The following is a 13,876-nucleotide window of genomic DNA, read 5'->3' as shown; positions in this document are numbered from 1 at the left end:
CTTTTGTGAGGCTTATTAAGCGAAGACCTTTTCTGTGCCCCAGAGCAATCAGGTATGGAGATAACATGAAAGTGCTTTTAAATGAAAGCAGTGGTTGGGTGAGCATGTAAGGAAGCTTTGCATTTAACATCCCTCTGTTTCCACCCAGGGATGACTTGCCAGGCTCGCAGCTCCTACATGGACACCGAGGTGCTGTGGGGACATCGCTTCACTCCCGTCCTCACCCTGGAGAAGGATTTTTATGAAGTCGACTACAACAGCTTCCATAGCACTTACGAGACCAACACTCCTGTGTGCTGTGCCAAAGAGCTGGCTGAGTCTCGCCGGGAAGGGCAGCTCCTCAGCCAGCTCTCCAGTGCCACCCTCCTCAGAGAAGCAGAGACGGCAAGAGGGCAGGAAGAAGAAGAGGAAGGTGTCAGGGAGCCAGCAGGACTGAATGGAGCCAATGGGACAGCAGGAGAGGTGAAAGAAGATCTGCTTGTATAACACCTGAACTGCAGGACAGTAGATACCCAAGTACATGTACTGGCAGACTGGTGAGTCAGGAGTTGACTGGGAGTCAGCTGAGATTTATGGCCAGATCCCTGCTGCCTGCTGCTTGATCCTGGCCAGTCACTGCCCAGCACTGTGCCTCAGTTTCCCTCCCCTTTTAGCTGTACAGTGAGCTTTGCACTCGTTTGCAGAACGTTTTGATCTTAACGAATGGGGCTCACTAAATATCATCACTGCTAAATCGAAATTCCCACCAGTGGTTGTTTCAGAAGATGTGCATTGGACGTTCAGAACTCTTCCCCCTTGAGAGGGTATTTAAAAAGCAAAAGTCCAGAATGTCCCATCTCAGTATGAAGAATGTGGTTTCGTACCTTCACTTAACTTGTGAGTCAATGTATTGTAGACATTGTTACTGCTAAATTAAAGGAAGAGGAAAAAACCCCTCTCTGGTGTGTGTAGTGTTTTGCTTTCCTGAAGTTTGCAAATAGATTTTTAGCATTTTCCTCCAGGATCACAGTCGCTGCGTGACAATGTTCCCACCAACCCTTCAGCATGTTCAGCCCATGCTTCTGCCCGTCTTCTCAAACTGAGGTGCTATCTTTGTGTACTCTTCTCATGGAGTCGCTGACACATTTCATCTGCTCTCTGTGAGCAGAGGAAGTTTAGATCTTGCCCCAGTGTAGGTTTCTTCGTGGATGTCCCAGTTTCAGTTCGGGTTGATCGTTTAAAACAAAGCGAGTAGCCATCTGGGAGTGTGGAAGTAGCAGTCTGCAAAATTCTCTGCTCTTCTGTGAACTGCGTGTTTAAAGTGAAGGTTTGGGTGCTGATGTTCCCATGATGTAACCGAAGCCGTGATGAAAAACTGCTGCAGATTTGAACAAGACATTAAAAACACGGCCGTGATGGGGAAAATCTCCTCCCTTACCTCCCGAAATCTGGTGGGAAATACAAGATACCTGCAGAATTGCTTCTTTATCAAAACGGATTGAGGAATATGTAATGTGCAAGAGTTATTTTCCACATAGGAAGTACTCTATGTTTATCTGTGAAACAAATGCACGTTGTATTACAGCTGTACACTAGAGATCTTAAATATGGGTTTGTCTCTTTATTAATACAAGGACAAGATAAGCTGGAAATAGAAAGCAATAGTCATTTTGACATGTGAACAAAGAGGAGAATACTATCCATAGGGGTCAGAGATACTGTTCAATTAGAGACCTAATGTTATAATGTAGATAGAAGGCAAATCTGTATGGTGGAAAGATGGCCATGACATGACTCTGTTGTACTTGGTAAGAGCCAGCAGTCAGCTTGGCCTCCAGGATGTAGGAATTACCATGATGTTATATGGTAAGTTTGGAAGTGAAGCATCTTCATTTGAATTGCTGGTCAGTTGTAGAAAGCATCTTGCAGACTTGGAAAGGTTTGTGTCTTTCCAAAGGGTCTCATTTTAGGTTTTGTGCTCAGCTTCCTCCTATTTTTTCCACACTAAGTCTCAGAGGAACAGAGGGAAGAAAACAGGGAGAGAAACAGGAGAGGTTTCTTAGAGGGATTTGTTCTTTTTTTGAGACCCTCCCTTCTCACTCTACCTCAGCAAAACAGTAAAGTGTTGAAATTGGGTTTCAGGATGTTTTTATTCTGTAGCTGAAGTGAACTGATAACGTAGGGGATAGTAACAGGAAGTAAAACTGGAATGGATCGTACAAGTCAGAGGCAATTTCAGCCCCTCAGAGATATGTTGCATAAGCTCTACCCTAAGGGCTGACTTGTCCAGCTCAATTCAACATGAGAGAGAGCTTGCTGTGTCCCTTACATGATGCAGGAGAGAGCTTGGAAAATGGCATTAGATTGACTCCGTGGCTTTCTTCTCCTTCATGCTTGTCACCCTCCAGAGAGAAGCTATCCATCTTTAAATACCCTGAAAGTTCTTTCACCTGCTCGTTGCCCTCGAGACTTCAACTAAACTGCTCTTTCCTGATACTGTTGAGTATAAATGGTGTGAATCTATTGTGATGCATGGGAAGGAAGACAAGAAGTGGGTTTCTCCCCTCTTGAGCAAAGCCCTTAAGCAGCTCTGTACTCTGCTGGCTTCACAGACTATTTCTGTGTTTGCAATTTGCAGATATGCCTAAGTACCCTGTTGAATCAATGCTTCAAAGAGTGCCTGTGTGAGCAGTAGCAAAAGAACTTCCCTGACTTCTGTAGAATAGGAGAAACATTCTCCTGTGGTTTTTAATAAGCTGAGCAGCTCTGGAGGAGGAGGATGTCCTCCAGAGCTGAACACATTTGATGAGTACAGGGTGGGGAACCATATATTCAAGTTGTGCAGCATGGCAAACAGGGATGTGGGTTTTGGTAATGCAGTACAGTCTCAGGGGCAGAGCAGCCCCTGGACTATCCTGTGCTCTCCTTGTCCTGAAATGTATCCCAAAGAGAGACTTAATTTACTGAGTGTATTGAGCTGTTCTGAAAGTAACAGAGAGAACCTTTTCCAGAACTGTCATCTCTGAAAATGATCTCAGTTTCCCTGCTGTTCCACAAGCGTATGCAGGACAATGAACTGTGGGAATGGAAGCATAATTGACCCGCTCTTTGCTGTAATGAACATTCAAATACAAGTCTGCCTCTCTGATGTGAGTTGAAATAGCTCACATAGATACGTCCACCCACATGAATATTCAATATATACTCTACACTCTGTACTTTGAAAAATATTAACTAATACTCCACAAGAAGCATTTGCAGTCTGTAAACACACTCTTTGTGCACAAATAACCATTCACATTTATAGAAGGAGCCCAGTAAACAAGCTAAAAATACATATTCAAAATACTGAATGACTGCATCTGCTTTATAACTATCACCGCGGAGCTGGATGATCTTTCAGGTAATTTAAGTCATTTAATTTCAGCTGTGTTTCTCTGTCCTGCAATCATCAGTGAGGGCTTTCCAGTGGAACAAAAGCTACGTTTCTTATTCTCTATTTTTCTCCTTTTAACAGGATCGTTGGGAAACACCTTTCTAATGCAGAAGAGGTAATGAGCTGTGAATGGAGGCAGGGAGAGCTGCTCTGTGATTCTGCCTGGGTTTTTTGAGGGTTTAGGGACAGGAGTGGAGGGAGCTGTGTTTCCTTGGCATCAGTTCCGTACTGGTGTGGTCCTGTGCAATGCCGCTAGTGCTGACCTATGTGCCTTGGATACTTTTTCTCCTCCATGAGTTACCATGCACCTATTAAGACTATTCATTTTGACTAAAATATGTTTCTTAAACCAATCTCAAGACATCAAAAATACAGTGTTTTGCCTTGGTAGTTAGTTCCAGGGGTTAATCAACGTGACTGTTAGAAATGGACCTTTAGTTTTCATTTTAATTTGCTGGCTTTAACTTCCACGCATTGCAAGACCTATCACTCATTGTTTTCTCTTTCTTGTTATTACAAATATATAGGATCTTTAAGGTCCCTTCCAACCCAGTCCATTCTATGATTCTATAATATATCTCTATGAGAAACAGTGCATCATGAAGCTGAGGTAAGAGGGAATGATATTTATACTGAAGTCATTAATACCCCATGACAAGCTCTGTGCAGTGCCAGCCATATCTGCTGCAATATATGAGAGGCATGTGGTCAGGATGTGTTAAGCAGCAGTTTGGCAGATGATGGAGACGACACTTAATTAAGTTCCAGGGAAATTAGGCAAGCTTTCAGTCCATGCATGAAAGTGCAGTTTCCATTCCAAGGCGAGTGAAACAGTCTGAGTCTGATATTTTGACTGCCACTAGCCAGGACTTATTTCCAGGGGTGCCTGGTCATTTAGATGGATGTGGGAAGGAGAAGGACCTAGCTGTTGGCATATAGAAGAGGTCAAGGGCAAATTCCGATTTCATTTGGGGTGGTTGTACTCTCTCTGGGAAATGGGGCAATGTTCCAGTGGGTCCCCCAGACCACAGCTCAGCTCTTCAGTAGCAGTGGTTGTGCTTTCAGGGAAGGGAGGGCTGCATTTCCAGACATTGTTTTAGAGCCACTGCAGCAGCGCCACTGGTTTAGCAAGCACTGAAGGTCACTGGTATAAGTAAACGCAGGCTTTAGCTCAGTGGGATGATCTGAATTGGGGGTGAGGGGGAGAGGGGAGAACCAGCCTGGTTTAATTGCTCAGTGACATCAGAACCAGGACTCGGAGCAGTAAAAACATTGGAAAGCTCTGCTTTTATTCACAAAGGGTTTGAATCATAGGAAAGAGAAGAAAATCAATGCTTTCTCCTTACCTGTGTGTAGAAACGAGGTGATTAGTGTGTGTCATAATCATAGCGTTAGATTTGCTACTCTCTAGGTATCTCTTCACTCCTGAAAGTAGGCTGGCTTTGTGCATGCCTGATGTAGAGCCACCCTTTCTGCTTCTGCTACCCAGAGGGGGCAGGTGCAGCAAAAAGCTGAGCCTTTAAATGGACTCTCAAATAGTGTAAAGAGCAGTGGTCAAGGAGGAGAGGAAACACCATGGCTGAGCCATCTAAAGAGAGTTGTATTTGCCAAAGAGGATGGCAAAGTATCTCCTGAATGAAGCAGCGGTCAGTTTGTTCACAGCTATAACAGGAAGGGATAGTGAGGTGACCCCATTGATACCCAGGGCATGTGGAGTGGCTGTGGCACTTGAATTTAATACCAGATAGCACAAGTTATTTAAGGAAGGGTGATTCAAAATTGAAAGAACTCTATTCTTCAAGCCTCATCTTGTAACTGAAATATTCATACAGCTCCTCGTTCAGCATATAGCCGTTGCAGGAATATCTGAAGTATGTCATGCCTTTTGCAGTTACAGTGTGCAAATTCAGCAAGGCTAGCCTGCATTTTCTGAGTGCAAATACATCCATTTGGACCCATTACTCTTTCAATGTATTTTCCTTTAAGGCACTTTCAATCAGTTTGAATGAAACTGTGTTTTTATTGTATGCACAGACAGCAACTACAGGCTCGGCTGAGAAGCCACTGAAATCGCTGTGATTGATGAAAGGTTTTGGGGTTCATGTCAGAAAATCCCAGTCTTAAAACAGGTTTTAATTTTACCTTGATCCTCCAGTCCTGCATGGATTAGAGCTCCCAAACCTAAATGCAGGTAAAGGCAAAGGTTGATAGAAGATTCTATGAATATGTTTCTGTCCCATAGACAAAGCAAATACTTCCCCCTTCCCACCTTTGTTACCCAGATATCCAGTAGTGCCTACAAATCCTTGTGTACAGTTCAGTGAGTGGTGAGATCGAAATGGCTGTTCCAATTGCCTGAAAGTGGAGAAAAGCACTCTAGGAAGTCATAGAAATAGTCTGTCAGATAAAATACCTGGTGAGAGTCAGGATGACAACTGCAACCCTCCTTGTTTATACAGATTCATCACTGAATGAGAAAAAACCTCAGAGTAACAGGAAAATTAATGATGGTAAAAGCTATTCAGCATTCTGACCCCCACACCCCCCCATGTTTGTTCCGGGTTGTTCCATCATGTGTCCATCATTGCCATGCCAAGCAAATGAGCAGCACAATCACTACTGGATTCGTGCCCCATCTGCTGCCCTCCCATACGGTAGCAGAGCTCAGCTGTTTCTCTCTCTCCCAGAATAGAAAGAGGAGAGGCAGATGCCAGGTGCAGGCAGGGAAAGTCATTGCCTGATGGACCCGAGGAGGAAGGCCAGGAGGGGTTTGTCCTTCCAGAACAAAACTCCTCTCATTCATTGCCAAGCTGAATACAGGGACCTTGGGGCTCCAACATTGGTAGGGAGAGGAGCAGGAACAGGACCCAGATCCCATGGGGCAGTTGGAACAAGTCTTTCAATAGCAAAGACTTTTTTCCCCCCGTATTTAATTTTCATAGCTCCCTCCTGCCCTATGCTTCCCCTGTCTGGTTTTATTTACCCATCTGCTTTCAGCCTTCTTGCAGTGAGGTTGCAAGCTGTTGTGCCTGCAGAGCTGTGAGCGCAGCAGGGCTGAGTCTTGCAACACACGTACTAGAGGAGCATAACAATGAACTGAGTGAATCACTGGTCCTAGCTGGTGTAAATGAGCAGCCAGCCCAGAACAAAGTGCTGGGCTCCATTATATACAATACTGAAGAAGCAGCATAATTGGTGGCTAAGGCAATGGGCTGTGACTCTGAGAACTCACGTTTTATCCCTGACTTCCACTGACCTTTCCCTGTATGCCTCTGTGCTAGTCTGTGCTTACACATGTTGCTTTGTTTGGTGTATCATTAAGATGCTGCGAGGACTGGAGCAGCTCTGCTCTGGAGTCAGGCTGAGAGAGCTGGGCTGGGGCAGCCTGGAGAAGGCTCCTTAAGGGGAGACCTTAGAGCAGCTCCAGTGCCTAAAGGGGCTACAGAAAACCTGCTGTAGTGGAAGGTGTCCCTGCCTGTGGCACGGAGTTGGAGCTGGATGAGCTTTAAGGTCCCTTCCAGCACAAACCAGTCTGAGATTCTGTGATTCAACCCCACGACTGAGCTGTGTCCCTGCATGGAGCAGTCTGTGCAAGGCATGTGATCAGCTTATGCCTTGATTTGATGGTTGACACGGGGTGTTTGTAGTGCTCAGAGTAAGAACAGTTTCTGTACCTGGACTAGTAATTGTTCCATTTACATAAAACACAGTCATTAAACTGCCTGAGTGGTTGTACTCTTCTGATGAGCTTTCTGCCTCCCTCGAGCTTGTCTGTATCAGGCTTTATTTATAGGCTCCCCTGACCTTTTCATTACTCAGAGTCTCTCCTGGATCCTGTTCTCTGTATGTTACCACATCAGTTTTTCTTGTCCTGTTTGACATTTAATTTTTATTAACTGTAGTGTAGGTAAGGCTGTTTGTTTTCCAGTGTTCTTCTCCTGCTTTCCAGCCAATAGAAGCTGTCATTCCTGAAGCACAAGGGAGAATTTTCTCACTTGACATTTTGAGATTTTCCACCAGGACATTGGAAGTTAAAACTGGGTTTAAGGTGGATAATGTCTTCTTGAGCTGGTGGGAATTACATGAAGATCAGTCTCAGTGCTGACCTGCAGGGTCTAAGTGTGTTCCTGGCTATCTTGTAGCACACCAGGAGGCATCCACTTGTCAATGGAAAGCCCTTCTGCACCTCCTACTTCCTGTACTCTTTCCATTTTGTGCAGAAAGTGGGATTAGCCTTTGGGTTTGATGGAGAGACACATGTCGGAGTTTTCCAGCCACACTTAACCTATTTGCCACAACCTTTGGTGAGGACTCTCTTGTTGTTACTCATTTAACTGAAAAATTACATTAACTCCAGCAGCTTAAGCAGAAAAGCAAATAAAGGAACTATTCACAATGACATCCAAAAGGGGAATAGTTGAGAGGCAGATAGAGCAACACTTCCATTAGCTCCTTTTCATCTGGGATGGTCCTACCACTTAACAGAATCTTTCACTCTTAGATCATGTGTTGTCTGCTGGCTTCTCAGCAAATCCTTGCCTCAAAAAGAAAAGATTCTCTCCATCTCTTTGGTGACTCACTGTGCGTATTTCACTGTGAAGTGTCTTACACTGGATTTATACTCTATATTAATCTCTATACAAGCGTGTTTATACAAACATTTATTGGAAATGGATATATAGCTCATTTCTGACACTAATGGATGGTAGGGAAGCTTAAGCTACTGCCAAGTCTCACTAAAATGAAATGTTTTAATTCAGTTCAATAGAGCAACTAAATTTCTGAACGCCAAGAGAAAGCATCTCAGATGCAGTCACTGAGGTCAGAGCCTTGGTGCCAGCACAGGGAGGTTTCTCTGGAAGAGAAAGGAGAGATAAGGCTGTGCCCTGCTTGCCCTATCACCCTCTACAACCACCTGGAAAGAGGATGGAGTGGGGAGAATAATTCCAGATAATGGAATATTTCACATTCCTTTCAGATCTCTGAATTTCTCATGGGACAGTGGTGTTATTTACTGAGTTACAGTACTTTGCTACTGTGGCTAAAGGGAGTATCAGGTGTGAATACTCAAGGAGTAGTGCTTTGCAATGATAGCTGCATTCATGCACATACATTTAAGTAAAGCTTAGATTTGCTCATTTGTCATAAGTCTTCTTTGGAAGGAAGGAGAACAATCAGGCAGTGCTCCTATAGAGGGGATTTGAAATTCAAACTAGATGTTTAGGTGTCATTTCAGTTGTAAAATAGCCGTTAGTTCTGATGGTGGAAGCAGAGATTCCAATTACTTTTAATTTGTATGCATAAGGCTTGGTTAGACAAAGTATTAAGGATTCTTGGTTGCTCATAATATTTCCGTAGTGCACAGGGCTTTTCAGCATGGTCACTAAATTAGCTCTTGGAAGCAGCTGTTCGCTATATTAATGTAATATATCCCCCACATAGTAAAACAAACTGTTTGGCCTTTCAAATGAGAGGACCCCAGTCTTAATAAATATTGAATTAGAAAATCCCTGCATAGGGAATACAAGCTAATTCTTTTCTTTTTTCGCCAGCTGGGAGCTGCTCTGTGTGATGTATGGTACAAACTCGCCAGGAAAGAGGAGCAAATTGAAAACACTACCCCTGTGGGTTCCCTTATTAGACTTGAAGTGACTGTGAAATTCACAGGACACAGCTCATTAAAACAAGGCTGGCAAGCTGTGACCTCTCCAGTAGGAAGATAAGATCCATGCTGAAAAACAGGCTGTTGCTTTGATTGTGGGGTACCTCAGCTCCCGAGGAGAAGAAATTGCATAGCTGTTTCTTAACCCCCTCATTACCAGAGCACATTGGTCCTTATTAAAATGCATCCTCAAGGGAATAGGAAAACAGCAGCCAGGTCTCTCCAGCCCAGTTGTAAACAAAACAGTGGGACCACTGGAGAGCTGCCGTCATTCCCTGACACAGCTCCCACTCTCTCAGGGGTGTTGTGCTTCTTGGCCACCTTGGTGTGCAGTGAAAACGGCACCGGTTGGGTATTTCATCCAGTAAAGTGGAAATCCAGCACACCACAAGTCCACGAGCTAGGTGATGGTTGCTCTTTTCATTAGTGATATGTGTAAACAGTACTTGAGGATACAGCCTAATACTAGCAGTGGACTGAGGAGAGAATCATCACAGGTGATGACTCCCTGGCCCTGCTGAGCGTACGAGGAGGGAAGTTTCATAGAATCATAGAACCACAGACTGGTTTGTGTTGGAAGGGACCCTAAAGCTCATCCAGTCCTTGTTTCTAATATTTCATTGATATTCTGGGCTATTCCATGAAGTAACAATCTCTTTGGAGTATGTGGTGTTGACTTCATCCTTTTGCTCACTAAGCTTTAAGAGCACTGTGCTTTGTATGTGGAAAACTTGAAGTCACAGGAGGGAATGTCCTGGCTATTGTGAACCAGCGTAGCATTATAGAACTGTCTGAAGCCGGCCAAGAGGGTTGTCTCCTGCAGACAATCTTACTTGTCCTTAAAATTTCTCTGCCAGTGTACCCTACCTGGGGTGCTTTCCGTTATGTTAGTACCAAACCTGCTATATAGTACAGTACAGAGTATTCAGTTACAGGCTGTTTGCACTGAAGGAAAGAACAGGGTAATTTTTCCATGAACTTACTCCAGGTTCTCATAAATCCCATTCTCGTGCCACTAGAACCCAGGGAAGAAACGTGGCAAGAATGTTAACATTTTCTGCTTGAAAAAGCAGCTATCATAGTAGTTAGGTTCAATCCCTAAAGTGATCATCTAATTCTAGTCTGTCATCTTCTGTAAGTGAATAAACCTGAATCTTAATTCTATGCCTGTCAAAGATTAAATAATGCAATATCAGCTTTTAACATGATTGATCCAAATAAAGACCATGAAAATGTAGCCTGGTTGGAAACATTCAATGAAATAATACATTTCAGACAGGGTTCCCCCCATCACTGCCAAGGCAAACGACTTCAATTGTGGGAAAAGAAAGAATGAGATGAGAACACTTAAGGTGATGTTGTTCTGTGTGAGGGAGAGTGGAAGCTGAATACAAAATGGGCTCAATAATTATGAGTGAGATTCATGCTCTAGTGAACTGGGAAGGACTGCTCTGATGTCTTGTGGAAACTGGGGTCTCTTGAGGCATGCCAAATTGCATTTCCAAATGACCAGTCAGCCAGTGATGAAAATTTTGGCTCTGCTTTCCATAATAGAGGAAAGAAGCAGCAACCCTTATTTTTGGCATGTGGGGGATTGGGAACTTTCCACTAGGATGAATGGGAAGTGGGAGTTCAAGAAATACCAGTTTTACACATTTCTCATGCCTTGTGTGCCATTCTTACTGTTCTTTCTGGGCAGAGGGAGGGATGTAGAGACATCTGACTTGAAGTGACAGTAAGAAAAATGCTTTATGATGTTGAACTTTATGCTGTTATGGTAGTCGATCATCATCTCATTGTGTGCATCCTGTATCTCTGAGCCATTGGGGTTTTTATTTGTTTTCCAATTGAAAATAGGTTCTAAATGCATCCTGTTGTCATTGTGACATAAAAAAGCAGCCTTTTCCTAATCAATTCAATGATCCACGTCTTACATAGTCTACTGGTTGTTAAAGGATGGGATTATAGTCTTTGTAAAATGATTTTAAAACAGGGGCCTGGTTCAAAAATGTTTTATTCTTGTATCAGTACTTTCAGTAAGCGAATTTAACTTTAGTTCAACCTTATCTTGTGTGCTAGGAGATCCCATGCCTAATAATGCTGAAAAGGGGACAACTTTCTGAATGTCTGATTTGCACAAAGTGCAGAAAAGAAGATAACCTGGTAGGGAGGGAGAAGAAAAGAGAGACAGAAAGCAGAGAAAGAAAACAAAGGAAGGAAGAAAGCCAGGAAAGTCCAGGTTTATTTTTAGGAAGGGTTTATTCTTGGTCATAAATCAAAACCAGGCTGGATTCAGCAAAGCATTTGTACACAATGTTCTGATATGCAGGTGTCCAGATACCCTTCATCAAGAGCCCAGCACATAGGGCACGAGTTGGCCAACCCTCCATTAGCTTGGTTCATCCCAGGGAAAGGGTCTGATTTCTTTTGTACCTGTGCTATTAATAACTGAAGTGGAAGGGGAAAACTGATAAGTTTTAAATACTAGTATCATCCTTTAAAGTCAAATTATATTTGACATATACATTTATTTCTCTCCTCATTAAATCTATGGTCCTCTTTCTTTAAATAGTGCACATTCCAAAGATAAAGTAGGAAGTTACTGGAAAACTCTAAAATGATATCAAGGGGGTTCAGATTTCTTGCCTGATTGTCACAGAGATGGATGCTTTGGGAATATTTCCAAGACTACACTTGGGTTAGTAGACACACTTCAAACCCACCTTACTGAAGCTTTAGCAGCTGGTGAAGGATGGGAGTGATGTTATGTCCTGCATGGCAACGCTGAAGCTTCCAGGATGAGCTGACACAGCCTGGGCCCTGAGCTCATAGGGATTACACAGTGAATCTTTAGCACATCTGGCAACGTAGGAAAACTTGTTCAGTAGTTAAGTTACTAGTTTGGGACTGCAAGCCTTAAACTTCCTCAGATGATGGTTGGTCATGTATGGGTGGACGCATTGGACCCCTTGCTGGAAGGCTGTGCTCTCACTATTGCATATTGCTGAGAGGATGCTCAGTGTTGGTAGGGGGTGTATGGCTTTAACTCCAAATTGTGACAAGGCAGAAACTGGACAGCAAGGTGTGAAGATGTGCTCCCTTGCCCCTTTTTTCTCCTGTACCCCCTCCATAGCCATAAGTGCTGACAGCAAATCTGGTTCCTATTTGTTTTCCCCCCTTCCTATCAAAGCACATGGCTGTCCAAAGGAGGAATCCTTTCACGCCTATCTGCAAGGTCCTTCAGAAGTGTTAAGAGTAAACTAGGTGTGAACAACGCATGAAGTGGGCACACACATGGAAGCTGAGGGGTGAAAGCATTTGCTCAGTAAAAATAGAACCAGGCTGTTGGCAGACTGAGGTGTCTCTAGCAGATAAACCCAGCAGTGATTGACAGGAGTTGGTTTTTGTTTTATTAATTCATCAGTTTCCTGACCTTCTGAGGATGGAGAGAGTTTAGCAGATAGGTGAGTTTGTAATTTGTTCTTTAGCACTGATAGACGGGCACGTCTCCTGACTCTAAGCAGAACAACTAATAACGGTTAAGCCCTGCTCATCACATAATGCACTTAATTGAAATAGAGTATAAATGAGGGATTACCAGCTATTAATGATCCCATAGCAAATTTTGAGCGGGCTGTACTCCTGTTCAGTCTGGGTGACTACTGTGGAGGAGCTGCAGCTTTTGAGTCCCAAGCATCCATCCAGACGGTCCTCTTTGATCATCCTTTGGCACCAGAACACTTGTCTCTGTGTTTGGTTTTAATGTTCTTTCAGGTGAAAGACTTATAAATCAAGTGCTTGCTTTTTTTTTGACTAAACAATAAATTGTACTATGGGCTTGCTCTGAACATCCCTCATGTATAACCATCACACTACCGACTGCAACACTGCCTTCAACCCACAGATCTCATACGTTCACATCCCATAGAGATCAGCATATTACAAGGAGAAAGTGATTTCCCAGGCAAGTCACAGTTCCTGCCTGTATTATTTTATGATATATGGCACATCTGATGTAAATGTAGCTGGAGTGCAATAGAGAAGCTTGTTTTGCAACACAGAAGTATTAGGCTAACAGATCTGATATTGAAAAGATAGATATTGCCTTCAGATTTCAAGTATTTGGCCTGCTGTTCATTGTGCTGTCTCACTCAACCAGCTACCATGCAAGCTTGAGCCTTGCTGCTTTGCAAAAGCAAAGTGTAAAATGGCATTACAATGCAGACTGTCTCCTTTAGGCACACATAACATCTACTGAACGGGCAACCCAAGATGGGGAGGGACAGGAGAAGTAAGCTAAGAGCTGTCTTTGTTGAAATCTATGGGTTTTATTGCCACGGGTTTCCGTGGGTTTCAGATTTGGCCTGATGGGAGCAAACACGCACTGACATTTCCAACACTCCATGGTTCTAGATGCACATGCTTTAAAAGCATTAATGGTGCATCTAAATTTAGAGCCCTGCACGTCTCTTTCATTAAGAATTCTGCTTCAGCTCCAGATAGACTCCACAGAATCTGTCCCCAGAAAAGCCCCCCGCACTATTCTGCCTGATGCACAGCATAGCAGGAGCTTGTAGTTTTAAAATGGCCTCATCTAACCTGCAGCTGCTCAGCACTTGGTGGCTTTTCCACATTCATTCTCATTCTTGGAACTTGAACCTCTGCTACCCTCTATACTTACATGTCGTGGGGCAAATGCGGCTCAGCTGAAACCGCTATAACGAGCTGATCTGAGCCTGAAGGAGAATCTTGAAGCCTTGTTTGGATGTCTACACAGAAAAGAAACACATGCTAGTGTG

The 13,876-nt window shown here is 43.6% G+C and overlaps 1 protein-coding gene across 3 annotated transcripts in view; it reads left to right on the top strand.

Annotated features, from left to right (window-relative positions):
- KCNJ5 (potassium inwardly rectifying channel subfamily J member 5) overlaps positions 1-935 on the top strand; it is a 53,586-nt gene extending 52,651 nt beyond the window's left edge. For all 3 annotated transcript variants that reach the window (XM_065697339.1, XM_065697338.1, XM_065697340.1), the window contains one exon: positions 149-935. In XM_065697339.1, the coding sequence (XP_065553411.1) occupies positions 149-486 (338 nt within the window). In that variant the 3' untranslated portion in view covers positions 487-935. The remainder of the gene's footprint in view (positions 1-148) is intronic.
- Positions 936-13,876: the final 12,941 nt, after the last annotated feature.

The sequence above is a fragment of the Lathamus discolor genome, chromosome 17, assembly GCF_037157495.1.
Source record: "Lathamus discolor isolate bLatDis1 chromosome 17, bLatDis1.hap1, whole genome shotgun sequence".
NCBI lineage: Eukaryota > Metazoa > Chordata > Aves > Psittaciformes > Psittacidae > Lathamus > Lathamus discolor.
This window is presented reverse-complemented; position numbering and strand designations above follow the sequence as displayed.